Genomic DNA, 23,694 nt, shown 5'->3' on the forward strand with positions numbered 1-23,694 from the left:
AGCACATTTACTGGGACTAAACCCAGCAAAATCAACAGGCTCTATATTTCTGAGAAATATACTTGACATTGTACTATAAAACAAAATGCAGGGAGATAAGACTTGATTTAAAACTTGATAGTCTACATATCATTTAGGAGCTGAATGCTTGCAAGCCAGATCACTCACTCAGTAACTCTATAGTAAGTATGTATTTCTCAAAAAGAAAAAAAAAGAGTGTTGTGATACATAGGGTAAAAAAATATACATGTAATATACATCCAAAAATAATAAAATATCAGTTGAAGTATATCAACTAGTTAGAACACACTTATGCATGTGTGATATGAAAATGTGTGATGTTGAGGATGAAAATTATTTATGAGACACAATTCATCTACAAAGGGGAACTTTTTAAATAAAATAATCTGGGACAAAAGGAAAAGACACGCATTATGTAATGGTAAACTGAATTTATTTCCTCTTGGAAAACCATTCCAGTAATCTCCAGGTTCAGACTGCAGAGTAAACATTAATAACAGTAACATACAGGTTAGTTCAACTGATTCAAAAATTTGGCCATGTGACATTATTAAGGAAAAGTCTTGAACACTCAAAAGCTTCAAATGGTATCCAGGAAAAAAAGTTTCTTTGACAATCTACGTAACAACTATTGCATATATGGTAATGCTATCTGTCATATCGCAAGGCTTACAAATATATACAGGCCATATTCAGCTGGGGATCCTGCTTGGAGAGTCTCCTCCTCCTCCTCCTCCTCCGGCATTAAAAATACTCTTGAATTCATCCATTTGAATACCAAAAGACAGAGATTGTAGGCATAAGCTTGAACAAAAGGAAGGCCAAAAGGTTTGTACTGTATCACTGCTATTTCTCTTTTTCCTTGAAAATAACATTTCCTTAAGCCTTTTTTCCCTTTTATATGTTGTTGGTATTATAATTATTCTCTTAATCTTGCTTGAATAGGGCCCAAGTCCACTTGTCTTTATAAGACCATTTTAGTATCAGACAACATAATACATGTGCAACACTTTATATACAGGAAGTCTCTCCGGTGCTCAAAAGTTCAAACACATGAACATCCAACAGTTTCCATAATACAGGTTTTATGGTACAATACAATGTTTCTGAATAATATATATTAACAATGAGAGTCTCGTGCAAAGAGTAAAACATGTTCCCTTTTTTTGTCCTGCAAAGAATCCTCTCCTGAAGAACTGGGCCTTGCACTAACTGCTATGTTGGGTCATTGTATGATTCTGTAAGGAAAGAAGAAGGAAAGGAAAGGAAAGGGAAAAGCAATTACTGTGCTGAAGTACACCAGCAAAACTACAGAGAGATCACATAATACACCATTGTGTTAGATGGTATAAACACTCAATCACATTGATGAAAAGAAAAAAAAAATTGCATTGTGCAAATTTGCATTGTTTTTTATAAAACAATTTTTATAAAAATTTATGTCTGTACCTGATGGTACCTTAGGCTTATACTTGGCTAAATTGTGCATTAGAAAGTATAAGCAGGTGTTGCAAAATCCTGTGGTACTGAGGATGCACATTGCAGCCTCCTTTTCTGACATGGGACTGTCACAGATCCATTGTCAGAGACCAGTTGATGATAAGTTTTAATATAATTTCAGAAAAACAGAAAAACAGTTGGTCATGTGGATGTCACCTTATTCAGTACATAGGAATCTAATCAGAAAGATGGATCAAAGTCCAGTAAGAATTCCAAAGGAGGGCAGAACAGCATGTGGACCACTGACATCTTTAATATAGCTGCTGTTTTAAATCCCTGTACGCTGCCCAGAGTCACTGTCATGGGATGGGTGGCCATATAAACCATATAAATAAAGAAATAAATAACTATACTTCTAAAAGCGGCCAATCCATAATCACATTCTTAGGATCATTTAATAGGGATTATACTGTATCTCATTATAGGAGGAAATTCTAAGCAACTACTAAGTCTCATAATGTACTAGGCAATGCATAATATTCAAAGGTTAACAAGGCTCCTGGTCAATACCTTATAAGCTAAAAATATTTAATACAGTTAAAAATGAAATATTACATCATTTATTTGATTTCATGTACCGTATACAGTACTATTTTCTACATTAATTCATTTCAAAATGATAGTGAAAAAGCAGTGACAGAACAAGGCCTGAAAAACACAGTTATTATATTCAATACATGGTGACTTTAAACTTAATTTAGAAATTATAAAGTCAAATCTGATCCAACTAACCTATTCAGATGTTATATAGACCATGCAAACGTGTCATACAGCATCATGGATAACATGACACTTATAATATTGCCCTTGACATTTGTGCTGAAAGCACAACTGTATGCATGAAGACCTTTTTCAGGTGTTCAGACTGTTTACAAGCAAAGTGTGTGTGTGTGTGTGTGTAGGGGAGATCATCCATGTGATAAAACTCACGTGGTGGTTTTATGTGGTAGGTATAACACTTGACTAGGACAGGTTCCACTTCTATATAATCGGATTGCTTTTATTACTGAAATATCCAAGGTCTGATACATAAGATCAAGCTTGAACTCTAAAGTATGCATACTTTAATGTGCCTGAAATCATATTACAAGATGCAGTTCAAAAGCGCATACCATCAATCTATAGCTTCTGCTTCTATGTAATATCCAAATAATTATATGCTGCATACCAAGTTTAACTTCCAGATTAGAGAAGAGTTTTCTTAAATTATGATTATCTTAAAAGACAAATAGGGAGCATGGCTGCAGTGATTACCTCAACCCCAGTGTCACATAAATAACATGCTCAGAGTCCTGTTGGACTGGAGTGGCATATAAGCCCCAGTAAATAAATCACAAGTGCAGAGCTTTCTGTAAAGTCATATGCACAAGACAAAGTTTGTGTCTGTGTGAGTTTTTATGTACAGGTAGTCCTTGCTTACCAACAGTAATTGGAACTGGGAACTCTGTCACTAAGCCACATGGTCATGAAGTGCAAAGTCACCTGACTGTACCGACTTACCACAGCAGTTCTGGCAGTTCCAGTTGCTGTCGTTAGATGAGTCCCATGCAGTCGCAGCATCTTGAGGTCATGTGATTGCCATTTGCGACCTCCTGCTCACTTCCCCATTGACTTGCTTGTTGGAAGCTGGCAGTGAAGGTTGCAAATGGCAGTCATGTGGCTGCGGGACGCTGCAACATCATAATTGCAGGCTGGTTGCCAAGTGTCTGAATTGCAATCATGTGACTGTGGGGATGCTGTGATGGCTGCAACTATGAGGACCTCTCATAAGTCCCCCTTGTTCAGTGCTGTTGTAACTTTGTATGGTCGCTAAATGAATGGACATTAAATGAAGATTACCTTTATTTAACTCTAGGTGCATATTTCTCAAGTGTTTTTGCAAGAGAATCTCTGAAATTGCAGCTGGAGGAGCCTTCTTTCTAGAAATGTAGGGTGTCTATATGGACACACAGGGCATGAGCTATGTGAATGACATCAAGACTGGAGGTACTTGTTATGGCTCCATTTTCCAACTGTTTGCGAAAATATCCAAATTTTAGTAATATCTGCAGGGGGCTAAGCAGATGAGCTATGGTATTCTAAAAGGGAAAAAGGAAAGTATTTGATTCATTGTCTTTTAGTTGGGGGGAGGTGAGAGTGCAAAAAATATTAAACTTATCCATATTGATAAATTGATCATTATTTTTACAATTGTTTAAAGCCAGAGTGTGTTCTTCTTCATTGCATAGCCCAAACCAATCAGGGAATCCCTTATTAGATGTGATCAGGTCATAGCAGCACATAAGGACTATATAACAACCCATCAGATTTGCTTACTGATCATTTCAGTGATTGTTAAACAAATTCTATTTTTCATTGTCTTCAATCTGAAGGAATATAATGTGGGACAGTTCCCTATCCGCCAGGCAACAGGTTCTGTACTTCCTGTTTGGTGTACCAGTGTTGGTAATCTGTACTCCCAACATTGCAAAGTCAGACATTTGCTCTGATGTAGTTCTAGTTAGCTACGAACAAGCTGCAACAGAACACAGACAGGAGTACAGATTTAGACCCAGCATCTCCAGTTGTACAGCATTCTCCTTCAAGGAATGAAAATTCTGATGCATATCCAAGTGCAACCCCTTACCCTCCCATGACTCAATTAAAGTGTATGTTGGGCTGTTTAAGCAAGAGGGAATGAAAAGAAAATGGAACCTTCAAGCAGCAGTGGAATGAATCAGTTTAACACTCTTTCCGGGGCAATTAAATGAGTTTCAGCAAAGGAACAGCTTAAACAACTATATTCAGATTCTTTTTAGATTCTTTTTACCTGAAACATCTATCTATAAATCTGCTGTATTGTCTAAATAAAAGACACATGGGTTTTAGTGCTTCAAGTGTATTGCCAATACTTAATTATCCCAATGGACAATATCTATTCTTCAGAAAGTCTGTAGCTGCTATCTAGAGCTCTACCCAAGGCTCACCTTCCAGTATAGAACAACACTGTGCACACATGAGGCTCTTTTCTTCTATCATAATCAACAATAGGAGAGAGCTGTAATGCTGGATCATTGCCTATGTGTTTTAATGAGCCCTCTTACCTCCATTTTTTAAAATCTTGGATTCACATGTGGCCAGTTTAAGGATTAGAAAAGCCACACAGCACTATGTGACACAATTGAAAGTAGCGTTTCATGTGTGCTCAGGACTCAAACCTCAATAATTTTTTTAATTAAAGAAAAAACACACAAAGGCACTAATGTGGTAGATGCAAAATAAACTATGGAATTATTCTCCACTAAGCTCTGTTTTGGGGTCCCACAGCTGATATAGCCTATTGCACAAAAGCATTCTCAGGAGCTAAGAGATGCCCTGATTTAAATTCAAGGCAAAATGATGGAGAAAAATCACTGAGCAAGGAAAAACATAAATATGACTATGGATCCCAAAAAAGCGCAAAGGAAATTAGAGCTCCTCTTCCCCATTAAAAGTCTTTAAGTCTTTCCAGAAATTGATCCTGATATTTGAATGACTGTATAAAATAGCAGGAAATGGAAAATGGGGTGGAGCCACTGTGGGAAAGGTGAGGCAGCAAAGTTTAGGAAGATTCTTCTGCTTCTGCTTGCAACTTGGATCCATGTCACGGTCAGTTCATAGAACCTGGGAGCAGCCTCCAAAAATGAATGATGCATATGTGAACTCTTTACATGTTAAGGCATTAACAAGCTAGGGAAAAACACTTGATTAGGCTGAAAAGCTGTCTGCTCATACCAGTTTTATCTTTATGAGACAAAAAGGTGAAAGACTGAAGGGAAGAGATGAGGTAAGGAATAATCTTTAATCCCACAGAGAGCCACATTATATTCTAGGAGGGGGGATTGTCTATGGAGACCCCATGTCTAAGAACTGAAAATTGCAACCATTAATCCCAGTTATGAACGGTTGGAGATTTTGTTTTAAGACTGTTTCTTTTCACAAAAAAGATTGTGTTTAAAAATTTAGGGCAAATTTTTCTTCTATTATCCACACAGTAGCTCTCTGCTCTATATTCTCTTTTCATGTGCTCAGAACACCTACTTCCATGACAATGGGAATTGATGTAAGTGGGAAAGTCAGAAGACGGAGCTCCTGTTGATCTGAACATGGGAGTTTTCAGTGCACAGAGAAAACCAATAAAAGTTTCAGTGTAGCTCAGAATGTATTTTGCCCTTTATAGGACAAACATTTGAAGCAGATGTTTTTATCATTGCTATTCTGGAAAGTATGCAATACTAGATAACTTCCTCAAATCCATTCTCTCTCTTTCTCCCACATGCAAATTTAACAAATCCTTGTTCTCATATTTCTTCTTGAGCTACTTCACAATTGTTATATTTTCCTGTATTTCTTCTAGCCTCTTTCTGATACTGAAAGCTCTTCAGAATGTGCTGTAGCTACTGATGTTTTGAAGAAAAAAGAGGATTAGAAACAGTTTAGACGGCAAATCTAACATAGATTTGTTTTTGGGGGGGGTGTTTTGCTTTGTCATTCCTTTTCCGTTCTTACAAAACAGTTATTTACTTTCATATATACATACTCAGACTAAACAGCTTCAGTATAAACTATATTTAGGAATGGAGATTCTTATAATTCCATGGACCATGAAACACACATCTATCACGTTCCAAAAATCCTGATTGAATTTTACAAAGGTACTTGTTCAGTGAAATCAGTGGGACTGCTATATTTGCAAAAATATATATTCAATCTTTGGCTGTTTTATCTGTGGTCATAACTCCTGCTTTAAATCCTGGGCTATCCCATTTTTGTGCACAATGTCTTTGAAACTGTTGGGTACATTTTACTGAAACAATGGCTCAAGAAAATTCCTTTCCAAAGAGGCAGGGTTGTTGTTCTTTTTAGCTGCCAGTTTTTGCCTCGTAGATACTGTTTCATGACTTGAACTATATCCTTAAGGGGAAAAAAATCTTTAAGGAAGAAGGATGGAGGGAAGGGAGACAAGGAGTTTCCAAGGAGGGAGAAATCCTACTAATTCACTACCTCATTACAATCCCTAATGGAAAGTACAGTTGCATTCAATTTAAATGAGACATTTTGAAGCTGAATGAAATGAATGCAATTGTTGCTCAAAAGCAGATTATAAATAAAGAAATATAAAGATTAAATGAAGATGTTATTGTTCAACAGATGGAGACAGTATCACAGCAACATCTTTTTTTCCTCTCCTTAATTCAAGAAGGCAAACACTAGTAATCAATCATCACTGATTAACTAATTATGGTATACTAACATTTTGTAATTTGTAGGGAATTTAAAACTAAGCTCGGCTCTAGTTTCTTCTCCCCTTCTATAAAATGGACTGCATTCCAGTACAGCTTCTGGTTGTAAAACACATTTCTACATTACTAACCTTTAAGTGCTACTTTAAAAAAAACAAAAAACAAAAAAACAAAACACCACCCCTTCCCCCTCAACCTAAAAGCAATTGGTTTCCAACAGGCTGGATAATAAGTCTTTTGACCTGCATTCTTCTCTGACCCATTAAGGTCACCTCTGTGCTTGGGCATAGAGCTGACTTAGGAAATGCCTGCAAGTCCTGCATTTCATCTCCTGCCCACTCAAAATAAAGCTTTCTTTAAATGTGTCTGCAGGGTCCCCAAAGACCGGGGAGGCATCCCTGCAGTGGGCAATGGAGGGACAGAAGCTTCTGCCTTTATTAATGAATGCAGACCATTATGAGTCTGGCTGGCTCCTCCGCTGTTCCCAGAAGCATATACTGTACGTGACTTAAAATGCTAGAATATTGACACAAAGCGAGCCAGGCAACCCTAAGGAAAATTACTCCTTGGATATAATGTAGGCTCGTAACAGCTATTAGAGTACAAAATAAAACCCTCCGGGATCAAACTGACATATACAGCATTCTACCTACTCCTCAAACATTAGAAGAATTTCTTTGTGAAGGCATTCTCAAGGACAGCATTAAACTGACTTTTGTAGCAATCTGCAACAGCTTTTTTGGCTTACAGCTTTTAGTACTAAATCTTTAGTTCAAATCAATATAAGTACTATATCCTCTACATTAATCAATACATTTGGTTCAATACACATTCTATTAAATTATACTTTCTAATCAAGACGTTCTGCTTCTATCCCCACATAGCTCCCTCCCTCCAAACTTCTTACTTTCAATTTGTCCTCAGAGAATGTCAGGATGCTGGGTTTTCTTGGCAGAGAGATGGGGGGCAAAGGAAAAATGGGCAAGCCTAGCAAAACCTTAATTAAAACCCTAATGCCAAACAGAGAATTGCATTCCAATGTCATTATGGATTCCACAATTTCCACTGCAACAGTTTCTGTTTCTAGCTTGTTGGGAAGAAAAAAAAATGTTCAAGACCACAGAAAAGGAGTTCTGCTGCATTGTTGGTGCACAAAATAAAAGGGGAAAAGATTTTTGGCCAAACAAAGGAATGAAGGAGGAGAGAAGGAACACTCACATTTACAGACTACTAAAGGACAACCACCACATTCATAAAACAAAATTTTCAAAGCCACGGCTAGCACAGTGGTTAGTCCTGCTGTAGTTATTCATGCCCTGATAAACTCCCGCTTGGATTTCTGCAATGCTTATATGTGCTTCTGCCTCTTAAAATGGCCTAGAGATGTTAGTTGCTTCAGAATAGTTTTAGTTGCAGTAGTCTTTAAAGGAACAACAAGGCTCTCAGGGCTTGTGATCAATTTACCTCATGAGTGGCCCCTCTCTCTGTGATTATAATCTAAAAATCTTCTTTGGAGGGGCCCTAACAAGTGAGACAGACTTCAGGAGTGGCCTCCCACTGCATAATGCTGTCTTCACAAGGGCTTACCTGGTACTTACTTAATATCCTAGAATTATTGTTATTAGATATGTTACACGTTTGCATCATGCTCTCACAGAGAAGCATGAAACCACTTGAAATGATACAGAACGAACCTTCCTAGCTGCCTCAATGTTAGTTTACAGCTCTTGAAATTGGACAAATATTTTAAGCACAGAACTACAGAGTTCAAGTCTTATACCATATATTTCAATGATTTAATGGAATTAGAATGAACTCCTGTGCTTATTTACCTGGGAGTAAGCCTCACTTGATTCAGAACAGGATGATGTTGTGTGGGTGATGTATAAGCCACCAAATGCTACTGCACACAGGGGCCAGCATTTCCTATTTGTATGCTTTCTTCTTCAACATCTGTGTAAGATTCTGGATTGTTCCCCTTATCAGTTCAGTTACTATGGACTTAGAAATTAACTCCCCCCCTTCACATTTCTCACCATTCTAGGCAACAATATCTAACATTCTTTAGGCAACTTTATACTATCACAGAAGAAGGTAAAAAACATGGTAAGAATCAAGATGAAAAAGGAGTATAGAAATTGGGGACTGAAGGATATTTTCTTCTGCTACTCAGAATAGTTTCCTGCAACATAATTAATTTATTCTCCTCCAAATTAACATGCTTCAAATTAAACAGACTCTTACAAATCTTCCTGATTGGGAAAGAAAAGTCACTTTGATTTACTCAGTCAAAGCTCTCTTAACCAGCAAAGAAAATCAGACAGTTAACTGCAACCTCTCTATATCTATAGCCATCATGGTTGTAAACATACAGAAATACTACTGTCAATATTGATACCCTTATCCTGGGCATTATTTTGAAAGTGCTATAATTCTGTATAAGGGAGGAGTTCCCACAGTGAGTGGCAGCTTTCTTGCTATGATGTTGCCATGCCTACCTGCCTTCCTAATTCCTCTGCAGTGGGGGAAGAGCAAAAGTAAGTGGACAACAATAGCATCGTGGCAGCAAAGGATTTTCTACTCAAGGATAGCAGAGTTACCCTTGAGCTGCAAAATGTAGCTGTATATGTCTCAAAACTGATCTACCCATGAAGCATAGAGATGACATAGAGACTGAGCAGTTTTTGTCTGGATACTATGGTTTTTAATGTCTTTTACATTAAAAAGTCATATTATTAGAAAAATCACCATGATAGAAAAAGGTTGAAAAGAATTTCTCCCTGGTGTGCTTTTTTAAAAATCTTCAGGGATGTTTGGCCAGTGGACCAAACACAGATACATAAATACATAAATCAAAGGTTGGATCTATACATGCAGAATACTATCATTCCATTATTTCAGATTTTTGTTGAAAAAAAACATTTTTGAATGCACATTTGTGTATATATATCCATAAGGAGATACAAGCCCATTTTTTATAATTTGATTTGCAATCTAGCTCTTTTGTTTGGGAAAAGAATGTGCAAATACATCTTCAAGCAGGTAACTGAGACCTTTTTTCGTACCATTTTGCCAATAAAGTTGCTCAGATTCATCGATCTTTAGTTTTCATGGGCAGGGTTTGAAGTGATAACTGGACCAATGTAATGTCCTGTATCTGGGACTCCTTTTTGCATTTGGACTCCAATGAAGTGGACAGCCTGCTCTCATGTATGGATCCTGCCACCTGCGGGTTCAATCTATGTGCCTCCTGGCATCTTTGGGCTGCTGGTGAGGAGGATGACTGACCACATTTGGGAAGTGGTCAGTACCTCATTGGTCAGCAGCCTTGAAGGAGGCTATGGTATGTTGTTGTTGTTGTTTAGTCGTTAAGTCATGTCCGACTCTTCGTGACCTCATGAACCATATTGCGCCAGGCCTTCCTGTCCTTCACTGCCTCCCTGAGTTTGCTCAGTTTCATGCTCATTGCTTCAGTGATGCTATCTAACCATCTCATCCTCTGCCGTCCTCTTCTCCTTTTGCCTTCAATCTTTCCCAGCATCAGGGTCTTCTCCAAAGAGATCTCTCTTCGCATTAGGTGGCCAAAATATCTGAGCTTGAGCTTCATTATCGATCCTTCCAATGAGCAGTCAGGGTTGATTTCCTTTAAGATTGACTGGTTTGACCTCCTAGCAGTCCAGGGGACTCTTAAGAGTCTTCTCCAGCACCACAGTTCAAAGGCATCAATTCTTCAGCGCTCGGCCTTTTTTATGGTCCAGCTCTCACAGCCATACATTACTACTGGAAAAACCATAGCTTTGACTATGCGGATCTTTGTCGGCAAGGTGACATCTCTGCTTTTTAATATGCTATCTAGGCTTGCCATAGCTTTCCTCCCAAGGAGCAAGCGTCTTTTAATTTCATGGCTGCAGTCTCCGTCTGCGGTGATCTTGGAGCCCAAATAAATGAAGTCTGTTACTGCTTCCATTTCTACCCCTTCTATTTGCCAGGAATTGATGGGTCCAGATGCCATGATCTTAGTTTTTTTAATGTTGAGTTTCAAGCCAGCTTTTGCACTCTCCTCTTTCACCCTCATCAAGAGGCTCTTTAGTTCTTCTTCACTTTCTGCCATTAGGGTGGTATCGTCCGCATATCTGAGGTTGTTGATGATTCTCCCTGCAATCTTAATTCCGGCTTGTGATTCTTCCAGCCTGGCATTTCTCATGATGTACTCTGCATATAGGTTAAATAAGCAGGGTGACAGTATACAGCCTTGTCGTACACCTTTCCCTATTTTGAACCAATCGGTTGTTCCGTGACCGGTTCTAACTGTTGCTTCTTGGCCCGCATACAGATTTCTCAGGAGACAGGTAAGGTGGTCTGGTACTCCCATCTCTTTAAGAACTTGCCACAGTTTGTTGTGATCCACACAATCAAAGGCTTTTGCATAGTCAATGAAGCAGAAGTAGATATTTTTCTGGAACTCTCGTGCTTTCTCCATGATCCAGCGAATGTTGGCGATTTGATCTCTAGTTCCTCTGCCTCTTCGAAACCCAGCTTGTATATCCGGTAGTTCTCGGTTCATATATTGCTGAAGCCTAGCTTGTAGGATTTTGAGCATAACCTTGCTAGCATGTGAAATGAGTGCAATTGTGCGATAGTTTGAGCATTCTTTGGCGTTGCCCTTCTTTGGAATTGGAACGTAAACTGACCTTTTCCAATCCCGTGGCCACTGTTGCGTTTTCCAAACTTGCTGGCATATTGAGTGCAGCACTTTAACACCATCATCTTTTAGTATTTTAAATAACTCAGCTGGAATCCTGTCATCTCCACTAGCTTTGTTGTTAGCAATGCTTCCTAAGGCCCACTTGACTTCACTCTCTAGGATGTCTGGCTCAAGGTCAGTGATCACACCAGCGTGGACATCAGGGACATTAAGATCTTTCTTGTATAGTTCTTCTGTGTATTCTTGCCACCTCTTCTTAATCTCTTCTGCTTCTGTTAGGTCCCTGCCTTTTTGTCCTTTATCATGCCCATCTTTGCACTAAACGTTCCTTTGATATCTCCAATTTTCTTGAAGAGATCTCTAGTCTTCCCCATTCTATTGTTTTCCTCAATTTCTTTGCATTGTTCATTTAAGAAGGCCTTCTTATCTCTCCTGGCTATTCTCTGGAAATCTGCATTCAGTTGCTTATATCTTTCCCTTTCACCCTTGCTTTTCGCATTCCTTCTTTCCACAGCTATTTGTAAAGCCTCATCAGACAGCCATTTTGCTTTCTTGCATTTCTTTTTCTTTGGGATGGTTTTAGTTGCTGCCTCCTGTACAATGTTACGGACCTCCGTCCATAGTTCTTCAGGCACTCTGTCTACCAAATCTAATCCTCTAAATCTATTCATCACCTTCACTGTGTACTCACAAGGAATATGATCTAAGTCATACCTGAGTGGTCTAGTGCTTTTCCCTACATTCTTCAATTTAAGCCTAAATTTTGCAGTAAGAAGCTCATGATCTGAGCCACAGTCAGCTCCTGGTCTTGTTTTTGCTGTCTGTATAGAGCTTCTCCATCTTTGACTGCAAAGTATGTAATCAATCTGGTTTCGGTATTGACCATCTGGTGATGTCCATGTGTAGAGTCGTCTCTTGTGTTGTTGGAAAAGAGTGTTTGCTATGACTAGCTTGTTCTCTTGACAGAACTCTATTAGCCTTTGCCCTGCTTCATTTTGTACTCCAAGGCCAAATTTGCCTGTTATTCCGATTACTCCTTGACTTCCTACTTTAGCATTCCAATCCCCTATGATGAAAATGACATCTTTTTTTGGTGCTAGTTCTAGAAGGTGTTGTAGGTCTTCATAGAAGCGGTCAACTTCAGCTTCTTCAGCATCAGTGGTTGGGGCATAGACTTGGATGACTGTGATATTGAATGGTTTGCCTTGGATACGCACTGAGATCATTCTGTCGTTTTTGAGGTTGTACCCCATTACTGCCTTTCCCACTCTCTTATTCACTATGAGTGCAACTCCATTTCTTCTAAGGGTTTCTTGCCCACAGTAGTAGATATAATGGTCACCCGAATTAAATTCACCCATTCCCGTCCATTTCAGTTCGCTGATTCCCAAGATGTCGACGTTCAATCTTGTCATCTCATGTTTGACCACATCCAGCTTGCCTTGGTTCATAGATCTTACATTCCAGGTACCTATACAATATTGTTCTTTACAGCATCGGACCTTCTTTTCGCTTCCAGATACATCCACAGCTGAACGTCCTTTCGGCTTTGGCCCAGCCGCTTCACTCTTTCTGGAGCTACTTGGAAATGCCCTCCGCTCTTCCCCAGTAGCATATTGGACACCTTCCGACCTGAGGGGCTCATCTTCCGGCATCATATCTTTTAGCCTTTTAACATTGTCCATGGGGTTTTCTTGGCAAGGATACTGGAGTGGGTTGCCATTTCCTTCTCCAGTGGACCACATTTTGTCAGAACTCTCTGTCATGACCTGTCCGTCTTGGGTGGCCCTGCACGGTATAGCTCATGGCTTCACTGAGTTACGCAAGCCCCTTCGCCACGACAAGGCAGTGATCCATGAAGGGGGGCTATGGTATATCCTCTTCTTAAAAGGCCCTCCCTGGATCCAACCATACTTGATAACTATCATCCAGTTCTCCAATTTGACCTGGGGTCTGGATGGAATGCAACAAGCTAAAGCTGAACCCTGGCAGGGTGGAGGTGTTCTTTGTATATAGGGGCTCTCCATTAGCTCCACTGTGGATTCTTGATGGGAGGGTACTATCCGTAAAGGAGCAGGTTCATTACTTAGGGATCCTCCTGGACTCATGGCTACTCCTAGACATGCACAGCTTTGGAAGGAACATGTCTTCTCACTTCAAAGAGTGAGAAGATCTTGCAGCAAGATGACCCCTTACCACCACCTCTCTGGACTACTGCAATGTGCTCTATATGGGGCTGCCTTTGAAGACCTATAACAAACTGCATTTAGTGCAGAACGCAGTGGTCCATTTGGCAGGTGTGCACTGCTGCAAACATGTTACACTTGTTTTGTTTTGCTTCCAATAGATTTTTGCATGCAATTTAAAGTACTGATTTTAATTTATAAAGCGATAGAGGTACTTGAATGAACATGTTCGCAAGCCAGAATCAAACAACTTGATACATGCTTCCTGGGACAAACTGTCTGTAGTTTTCCACTTTTATAAGGTGAAGGTTGCTGAGCTGCTTTTTTCAGTTATGGTGCTTATTCTCCGAAACAGCCTTCTTCCAAAAGTTAAATTAGCCCCCAGCCCCTAAAGCGGTCCAAAAGTCACTTCATTTGAAGATCTTTTTGAAGATCATCATCATCATCATCATCTTCATCATCATCATCTTTATTACGGTCATGGACCAGAATTACAAATAAAAATACAGTCACAATACCCTGGAACACCCCTGAGCTGTGCATGCATTGGCTTCTATCTGAGCCAGGCATCCACAAAAGCCGGGTTACCCTTCCGTACCATCATGTTAAAGTGTCTTTAACTGGAACATGTAATTGGACTGTGTTATCTGGAGTACTGGTTCCCTACTGTAATCACACCAGTGAAATTTCAGAATATGTGTGCATATGGCACAACACACGTCATGGTGTAGACTAGGATTTTTCAAACTGTGTTCTGCAAGAACGTGATGAGGTCTGTAAGAAATAGAGGCCAAAAAAAAAAAAAAGTTAACTCAAACAGTCAATTTTCTATCACTAGAGCTTTCCCTCTTGATCAGGGGTTCCAGGAATTAGACCAAAGGTTAGGGTTAGGGTTAGGGTCCATCCACATGCTCTGACAGAGAGAGCACACCCTGGGTCCCTTCACTTTAACAATACCATCTTATATGACTCAGGATGTGTACCTTCTTGGTGGTGGCCCTTTCTGTTTGAAACAATTTTCATCCAATATACAATTTGCCCCAACACTGCAGACCTTTAGGAAGGTGGTTAAGACCTTGCTCTTTCCCTTGGACTTGGGGTCAGGTTGAACCAAGCCCCCACTTGAAAGTCCCTCCCTTTCTATAAAAGATTTCAGTTCTGATCACCATTTTATTGTTTTTAGTACGTTTTAATGAGACATGTAGTGGGTAGCATGCTAGTTCAAACAACACCCTAACTCTATCGTCTGGATGTGTCTTATGAACAGAGTGTAATAGAAATAATCTTATCTATATGGCAAGCATGTGCTGCAATGTTTCAAGCAGTTTATTATGCTGTGGTTATTAAAAGCTCACTGGTACCATGGTTTGCCACCAAGAAAGAACAGGAAACCCAGTTCAAACTCACTTTCCAATTCACCGGACACTTTCTAGCAGTGCTTTTATGAACTTGATGAAATAAAAGCTTGATAAATTCAAGGGATTAGAAATTGGTAAATAAGTAAGTCAGCCCCTCAGATATTTTGTACGCATGACATTCCGCTAGGTGTGTAATACCTGAATTATTCCTAACAAGTTGAGAAAGAAATGTGAAAGAAGATTCCATGTTTCTCTGCTGAAGTTCCAGTACAGCAGAATGACACGGGCTTTGATAGACAAGACCATCTAATCAAATATTCAGGGATTAAATCAGTGCACTATGGACAGATGTGTTCATGTGCCAGTTGTTGCTATGCTTTCATTTTTTCCCCTTGTAATGTTTAATTTATCATGCTTGTGCTTTTTAAACAAGAACATCTGTAAACAAGTTTAAGTACAACCTCTCTCATTTTACATCTGTGTGCTTTGCTCTTTCTCCATGCCTTAATTGTAGATATCTTCATAAGAAATAAATCTCTAGCAGGAAGAGAATGATAAACCAGGAAATCTGATAGGCTGCATGGAATTTATAATTTACATGAATGAGCGTTCTCTACTTGCTTAAGTGTGAGTACAGAACTGATTCTGGAAACACAATCCATGGCAATGCACACATTTCTTTATAGGTCAAAGCCAATTAAATAAACTACCGCTAAATATTTAACAGCTCTGCTTAGTAATTAGTGGCAAATAATGGGAGCTTAAATTGATAATCACACAGGTGTTTTTAAAACTAAGCCAACTATAATGTCACTCACATCCATTTAACAACCTTTGTATTTGTGTATCACAAGGTATGTTTAAGGAATTTTTCTCCAAAGGTACAATGCATTCATTGATATCTAAGGAAGGGTCATATCTAATTATTTTGGTGTGGGGTAGGGGAACCAAGTATGTGAATTTCAGAACCTGCATAATTTAAGCTTTCAGAAGGTCACTTAGATTGGGTAATCCTTTACCCATTTACTCAGGCAAGTTCACTGAACATGATACTTGTAAAGACTGGGGTGATAATTAAAATGGAGATTAATCACTAATCTGTGATATTAGGGATTAAATACAACAGTGGATCTCCTTTAAAACAATCTGGTTCAAAATATAAATCAGGCATATATATTTATGCAATGCAAGGTAATCATTGCTGTAGCATATACATCTCTAGCTATTCCACTTCTTACAAAAACTGTATGCATATGGTGGATTTACTTCTTTTTCTGAACATACTTCTGCTGTGATAACGTATTGTGACGCAGAATAAGCTGCTGAGTCAATCTGTTTGGACTGTGTGAAAATAAAGATACCTCAAAGAAGGGGTCTGGATTAGATATTCTGTAAACTTCTTTCCTGATAGAAGACTATCATTCTATGCACATTTCAGTCTCTCTTGTCTGAAAAAATGTGATAAAATGAAACTATTGGTGGAGGAAGAAAGTAGATTTACTAGCTACTATTCTGCAAAATACATGACCTGCAAATAAAAAAAAATTTGTTTTATATTTTTATACCAGTGCAGAGTATGATTAATAATTTGAACCTAAGCCTACATCTGTTTGCTGACTATCCATATTAACAACATCTGAAACCTACATGTTTTCAAAGATCTCTGATTTGATAAAATGACATTCATAATATAGTGAAAACATCCTATTTCCATGATTCAAAATAGCAGGATTAAAATTACTTTAAAATTACAATTACTTATTTTTTCTGTTTTTTCCATGAGCATAGCCTGTTATTACTCATAGCACATTTTCTGTAGTGGCCCCCATGATCTGGAGTATGTTTTCCCCAGAGGTATATACAGCATCCTCCTTTCTTGAATTCTGCAAACCAGCTAAAATATTTTAATTCCACTGTGTTTTCAACTTTGGTGATTGTGGGTGCTCCAACTTCGTAGGTGTATGTTGTTTTGTTTTAATCTATTGTTTCTGGTTTTTCTACCTACTTTTCTGCTACCCAAGTTTCATGTTGGGGTGGTCTACAAATATTATAAGAATGTATGAATGAAAACACTGAAGGGCTTCATAATGCCTAGCATATTAGGCACAATGCTGCACACATTCTCTATGGCATTGTTTCTAGAGTTCCTGAAGGATCCTTCTCTTCTTTTTCTCTCCATGTCTTTGATATTTATGAGCCCTCTGCTGTCACCATCCTCCCCACTATGCCCTTCCTATGACATCCTCTATAATTCTCAGTGAGAACTAATGGCTCAGTTGAATTGCCTCTTTCACCTTACCCAGACTTTACAGACGGTTCTGTGCTACAACCTGACTACGTATCCACATCCAGTGGGAATCGTTGCCTATTGCCTAGCTTTTCTTTTCCTCCCATCAATCTGACAGTATTTCTGATATTTCTGCATGTTTCAGAGGCAAGAGAGTTAAGGAGGTAAAGAAGTGAGAGCTACGGCAGATGAGGTGCTTTCTTGAATGTCTTTTAAAAAAACACGCCCTGATCTTTGAATGGGACAGTTACAAATAATTAGATGAACTGCAAGAAGGCCTCCCTTCCAATACCCCAAACAGATAGATTTCTACCTCTGGAGAACATGTTGACCTATGCATTGGAAAATGCTGGATAGCGTGATTTTTTTTGGGTTAATAGGATGTTTATATTAGGCTTTGAACAATGATTCATCTGTTAATGAATATAAATAAAGTGAAACCAAAACCTTATGATCAAGACATTCAGGAAGCCTTTTTAAAACCAATTTTCTTACCCTTCTCAAATATAAATGCAGAAAGGAAAAATCAGCACAAGTTTGCTGTAGTAACTTATAACACCAAGTAACATTTTATGTCTTAACCGCAATCTTGATTGTAAACCTGTAGTGTCCTCATTCTTGGATATTTTGCACCCGTTGTAATCACTTACACTTGTGCAAAGGAGAGGTACAGTAACTGTTACTAGAGCAAAGTACTGGAATTTTATAGTTACTCTATTCAACCACAACTGACTCTTCAATGGGCAAAGGCAAACACAGGCACAATTTTTTTCTTGATTTTGTGGTAAATACTATTATCACATTTCCCTCCACAATTAACTGCATCTTTTATTTTCTTGAATTATTCTGTCTTTTAAAAATAATTGATACATCTGGTGATTAAAAGTCCACGATCAACATGTCCAAGAGTCTACTGCCATAACACTGGAACTCAGTGTGTAGAGCAGTGTTTCTCAACCTCAGCAACTTTAAGATGCGCGGACTTCAACTCCCAGAATTCCCCAGCCAGCATGGGTGTAAAGATTTTGTCCATTCAATCCACTGAAGCATTATAGCATTATCCATTTTATAGAACAGCTCAGAAAGAAATTCTCCTACATAACTAATTTCCCACCTGACATTAAATGATCTGGCACTTCAGGAGTTAATCTGTGCTGGCCAGAAAGAGATTGACTTCTCTCAGCTTTGAAATATAGCACTTTTAAGTCATGGGCTATTGATGCCATATACTTGTTAGTTCCCCCACCACCTCTACCAACAAAAAAAGGTAGAATTTTTTGAAGACTATGCTCTTCAAATAATGAAAACTGTAAAATGAAGGTAATAGAAAACAAGAGAAATGGTGGAAACTAAATTGAAAAAAATGCCTTGTGCTTAGAAAAGGATAGCATGAATAATAAGAAAAACAAGGTAGGTCCAATTATATTTTATAATAATAAATCAAAGGCTCCATTTGGACAATACCCTACTATGATTTATGATTAGTTATGAATACCTCATCTCATGATCCTACATAGCTTGCCAATTGTTGCTAGAGTTGCAATTTTAGGATTTCATGTCATCTGGCAGCAACTTCTGTCCCTACTAAAAACAATCCCCTGAAAACCTCTTGGATTGTTTTAAGTTTCCTTCTCTTAATGACAGGTAAACAATTTAAGGAGGAAACGTAACTGAGTGACCCATATCATAATAATGGCAAGTCGCCTGAATGAGCTGCTTGTCTCTTATTTATTTACATTTAAAATCATAGTGGTAGTGAGGGAGGACCACCTGCAGATCACTGAAGAAACTTTCTAAAGTGAAATATATTTTTGATCCCAGAATAAAAACAAAATCTTGTCTGTCAGGTGGTGATTCATCATGCTGCAGCACACTTACACTTTTGAAAAAGTAAGCTATAAACAAGCAAACACAGTAATGGTGCTAAGCGTAAAGGGGCAGACAACGGGAAGCCTTCTTTTTAATCAGATCTCAAAGGAATCTGTCATACTGAAGTGGCACTTATTCTAATTTAAAGCTCTTATGATTACTTTTATCTTTGAGAAGTGTATAAACCAACAACTTTGTTAAAAAGACTAAGCTCTCAAAATATATATGCAACAAAAAACAGGTTTGAGCTTAAGTGGGGGAAGTCATTTTCCTTTCAACATACTTTTTCTAACAATGAAAGGAAACATGTGTTTGGGGTTGTGATGAAGTCCCTGAAGTTCAATAATATTTCTATCTTGGATCTTCACAATCAGCAAGATCTGTACTGTCATATCATCATGTTTAAGCCCTATTGTCATTGCAATTTCTGTTCAGCTTCTTGAAAAACCTTAGATAGCTCCATTTTCAGGCTATATTTGCCATAGATAAACTTAATCTGGGCAACAGGTTCTTTTTCTGTTTTCACTTTCTCTACATATCATTTTATTTTATTACTCTACCTTTCATAGTGTATATATGCCTACGGGAAAAATAGTGAATAAGGCCAATTTTATCTGAAATGTCTAACCATTCTAAGACAGTAACAGATCAAATTTCTCACTTTTCTCATGGCTCCTACTACAAATGTCTTCTACTGCTTCCACTGTTTGAACAAACACTTGAGGTAGAGGGCAAACCAAATTACCAATTTCTTTAAACATTACCTATATCTTTAAACAAGTGTCCATAACCTGGAACTTTGTCTTTGGGATTGTAAAACCAGCAGATCTGTACCACTTTTCCCCTTCATGCTGAAAATGGTTCCATCCTCAATAATGATGAGTTAAATCTTGAACATGCAATTTACTGCATGTAGTCTAGTCCTTAGCACATGGATTATTCATGCATGCAGCCAAAAATAATATAGAGAGAAGCTACACATAGGGAAATAGGGAAAAGGGGTACTGGATAGAGCAGAGAAGGATGATATTGGTCAGTGGAGCAGCTAGGAGGAATGAGTAGTCACCATACTGGGAAATGCTGAAAAATACCAAGATCCTCTGCATAAAAGGAAAGCAGACTCACTCTTGCTTAGTCTTAGTTTTTGGGACAAGTGAGAGCAGAGGGTCTACATAAACTAGATCAAAGGCTGTAGCCAGACAAATGTTGCTATGCCCATTTCTTACAGTAGATTAAAAAAAAGTCTAAATACAGAATGAGAAGGCTGCATTGTATTTGGTATTGAATGTGATACCCTACCATGCTCCTATTATTTATGCTGTTAAAAAGCTGTTAAGGCCCAAATTGCACCTTGTCACACAAAAGATAATAATGAAAGCTGACTTCAAACATATAACCAACTGCATATGCACATTCAACTGGAAGTAAGTTTGTCATCTCTTTGAAGACACAGTACTTTGTAGATGTTTCTTTTTTAAAAAGATTGAGGGCAGTAGTCTGAGTTACAATACTGTTTGTAGCACAAAATAATTTTATGTTGACCAGACAGAACGTTGCTTTGTATGGTGTGAGGAAGCCCAATGGTGAACATTCTCTGTAGCAACTTACCTCCTCCAGAATAGCTGGTCTCTGAAACTTGGATCGCCCCACCCTCATGGACTTCCAAAAGCAGGTGAAAAGGTGGCTCTTCTGGAGGAGCTTTGGGCATTAACTGTACATAGTAACACCACTCTTTATAATTTTCAGTTTCTTATTCTTAATTACTATTTCAATCATTTTATACTGATTTTGAATACTGTTTTTAACAAGTAAATTCTCTAAGTGACCTGGACTCCAGTTGGCTTCATGCAGATAATTTTTTTTTTTTAAGTCACATTTGCAAGACTACAACACTTCCACTGTTATCAAAATATATGCTATAAAATTGCAGGCAATTGTAGATGCATAATTATTTATACTGATTATGGCAAATCAATCTTTCTTTTGTAAAATAGATTTGACCCTTCTTTTCTCAAATGAATATTATTAAAGCTATTTAACATTCAGGGGTTGTTATGGAGGGAAGGACTGCCACTGGAAATCCAAGTGCTGTAGAATCCCAGTTGCTGCAGTCACAACTGGATCTTACACATATAGCAAAATGTATGTGCATCTCAATACAAATTGCAGTATTTTCTCATAGTGATGGGTGCAGGGCCAGTCCTACTATTAGGAAAAGTCAGGGAGTCACTTCAGATAGCTGATTTCGTGTGTCATGAAGAGATAGCAAGTTGTTTATATAAGTTATAGAGACCAATGCTTGACTGTGGATGTGTGTTTTCCCCAGTTGCTAAAATTACCTGTCAATCTGTATTTGATACTGTGCTTTAAGCATCCAAATATCTTTGGCCAGCTCTGAGCAATTCCAGTTCCATAAAACACTGACAGCTGAAGTCATTAAGATTTTGAAAGTCTGAACCCCTAAATTAGACTTAAAATCAACAAGATTGTAAACAGTCTTAATCTATGAAAAAATAGACCTAATCCATGTAAAAAAAATATTGTGCCTATCAAGTGGGTTCCCTTCTGCTAGTTAAATGTTTCATGTAACTTCTATTACTCCTGGCTGTTCATAGGACAGCATTCTTGAGATCTCACTTCAAGGTCACCATCAAAAGAATGGTTGAAAGAGAAAGTAGTCTCCTACCTCTGCTAAAACAATTGTATGAATGGCAATTGTAGGGTTTCCATTCTTTTCTTTAAACGGGGTAACTTGCTTTTTGTTTGCTAATTATAACAAGTTTTTGCCTCTTGTTTTTGATTGTACTGTTTGTTATTTTTACTTTACCATGGATCCTTTTGGATACAGGTTATTTTACTACTTTTAAAAAGCAGTCAGTCATTTTTCTTTAAAGTATTATTCAGATAATGGAGGAACAATAAGAAGGCCCTTTATGAAACCTGCAACTCCACCCCATGTATAGTAGTCATATCACATCCTCCCCCGAATTACCAATATCATAGCCGAAAGTGTGGGGCCACTTCTGGCTGCCTTCAACTTGAGAACCAGTCAAATTTGATCTTCAGACTCTAAGACAGCACAAGAATTAGCAGCCATTTCCTAATATTTTTTTCAGTTTAAATTCACCCACTGCCTCTCAGTTACCCCAGCAAAGTGATCCTCTGCAACTCCTCTGTATGCTGCTTCCTGTTGAAAACAGATTTCTGCATATCATATTCCATAACCTTCCTTACTTCTTCCACCTTCTCCCACTCTCTCTCTCCAACTGCCCATACTGTATTATAAATGGTTCAAGGGTTATGTAGAACTTGCTTTCTCACTGCTGAGAGTAAAGGTGGGAGGGAAAGGCAGGCTTATGTTTTTGGAAGCATTCCTGTGAAGTCTCTTTCGTGTGTGCATGTGCTTGAAGACAGCCCAATGAAACGAAGGAACAGAGATACTAAACAATGCCGCATAAAGTTGCGGACTGTTCGGCTACAAGCCAGAAAATGAATCCAATTTTTCATTCTGTCGTTATAAATATTTCAGTACAAATGGTACTGATTTTCTGCAACTGTGGTTAAGCAGAGGGCCTCTGAGTGAATATTAAAAAAAAGTAAAATAAAACAAAGAAAAAGAGTGAAAAACAAGGGGGATACAGGAAAAGAAATTAATGTTAGCAAACCCAATTAATTTCTTCCCTTAAATGTACCAGACATTGGGAGAAACTGCACTATAATGTAGCCCATGACTCAAAGAAGATAGGAAGAAAAAAAAACATTTACCCTGCTCTTCTTCTGACAGTTTCTCATAAAATATCTGCAGTCCATCTATCTTTTAGTACTCCAGGCTCCTCTGGAGAGCAGAAAATAGTAGTTTAAAGCTCACTTCTGTGCCAGACTGCAGGAGATTGCTTTCCACAGGACCCCTGCTGATGGAGGCCTAGGGGAAGAGGCCCAGGAGTTATTCAATCAGCCCAGGACTCTGGGGCGGCTGGGGGTCCTTTGAGGGCTGATTATAAAGCTGCCCTCCTGTTGCCTGCCTCAGAACAGAATGAAATGAGCAGCCGCGTGCTGAGCAGATCCTGCAAGAAGGAATTTCACCTGTCATGGAGTTTGTCAGAATTTCAGGATTTATCTTGGTGCAAAATTAATAAAATACCAAGTAGGATTTCAACCTGGCTACTCGGCCATGTCATCTTAAAGTGATCTTTCACCTAGGAAAACCTGGACACAGAACTGCTCAAGTCACTCTTGCCCTATCTATTTTAGAGCTGTGGAACTTTAGTATGATGCTCCTCTCGTAAGACAGGATGAGAGGATGAAAAACCCAGCCCAATCTAGTATCTGCAGTGTGATATAAAGTTTCCTTGGAGCAGATGAAAAGCAAGGGGTGGGGTGAGCATAAAACTTAAAAAGTCTCTTGGAACTTTCATATTTTCTTAATCAGATTCATGGAACAGCAGAGCTGCAAAATGCAAGGCGGATAACTCTGCTCCTTAAAACAAACAAACAAATCCCCAGATGA

General features: G+C 38.4%; 1 protein-coding gene across 10 annotated transcripts in view; it reads right to left on the minus strand.

The window, feature by feature from the left end:
• Positions 1–443: 443 nt before the first annotated feature.
• ZNF521 (zinc finger protein 521) overlaps positions 444–23,694 on the minus strand; it is a 343,128-nt gene continuing 319,877 nt past the window's right edge. For all 10 annotated transcript variants that reach the window (XM_088130975.1, XM_088130974.1, XM_088130971.1 and 7 more), the window contains one exon: positions 444–1,259. In XM_088130975.1, coding sequence (XP_087987101.1) covers positions 1,230–1,259 — 30 coding nt within the window. In that variant the 3' untranslated portion in view covers positions 444–1,229. The remainder of the gene's footprint in view (positions 1,260–23,694) is intronic.

Source organism: Python bivittatus, unplaced genomic scaffold (genome assembly GCF_059951505.1).
Source record: "Python bivittatus isolate LINGU-HERP-01145 unplaced genomic scaffold, Pbiv_v1 ctg000840_np1212, whole genome shotgun sequence".
Classification (NCBI taxonomy): domain Eukaryota; kingdom Metazoa; phylum Chordata; class Lepidosauria; order Squamata; family Pythonidae; genus Python; species Python bivittatus.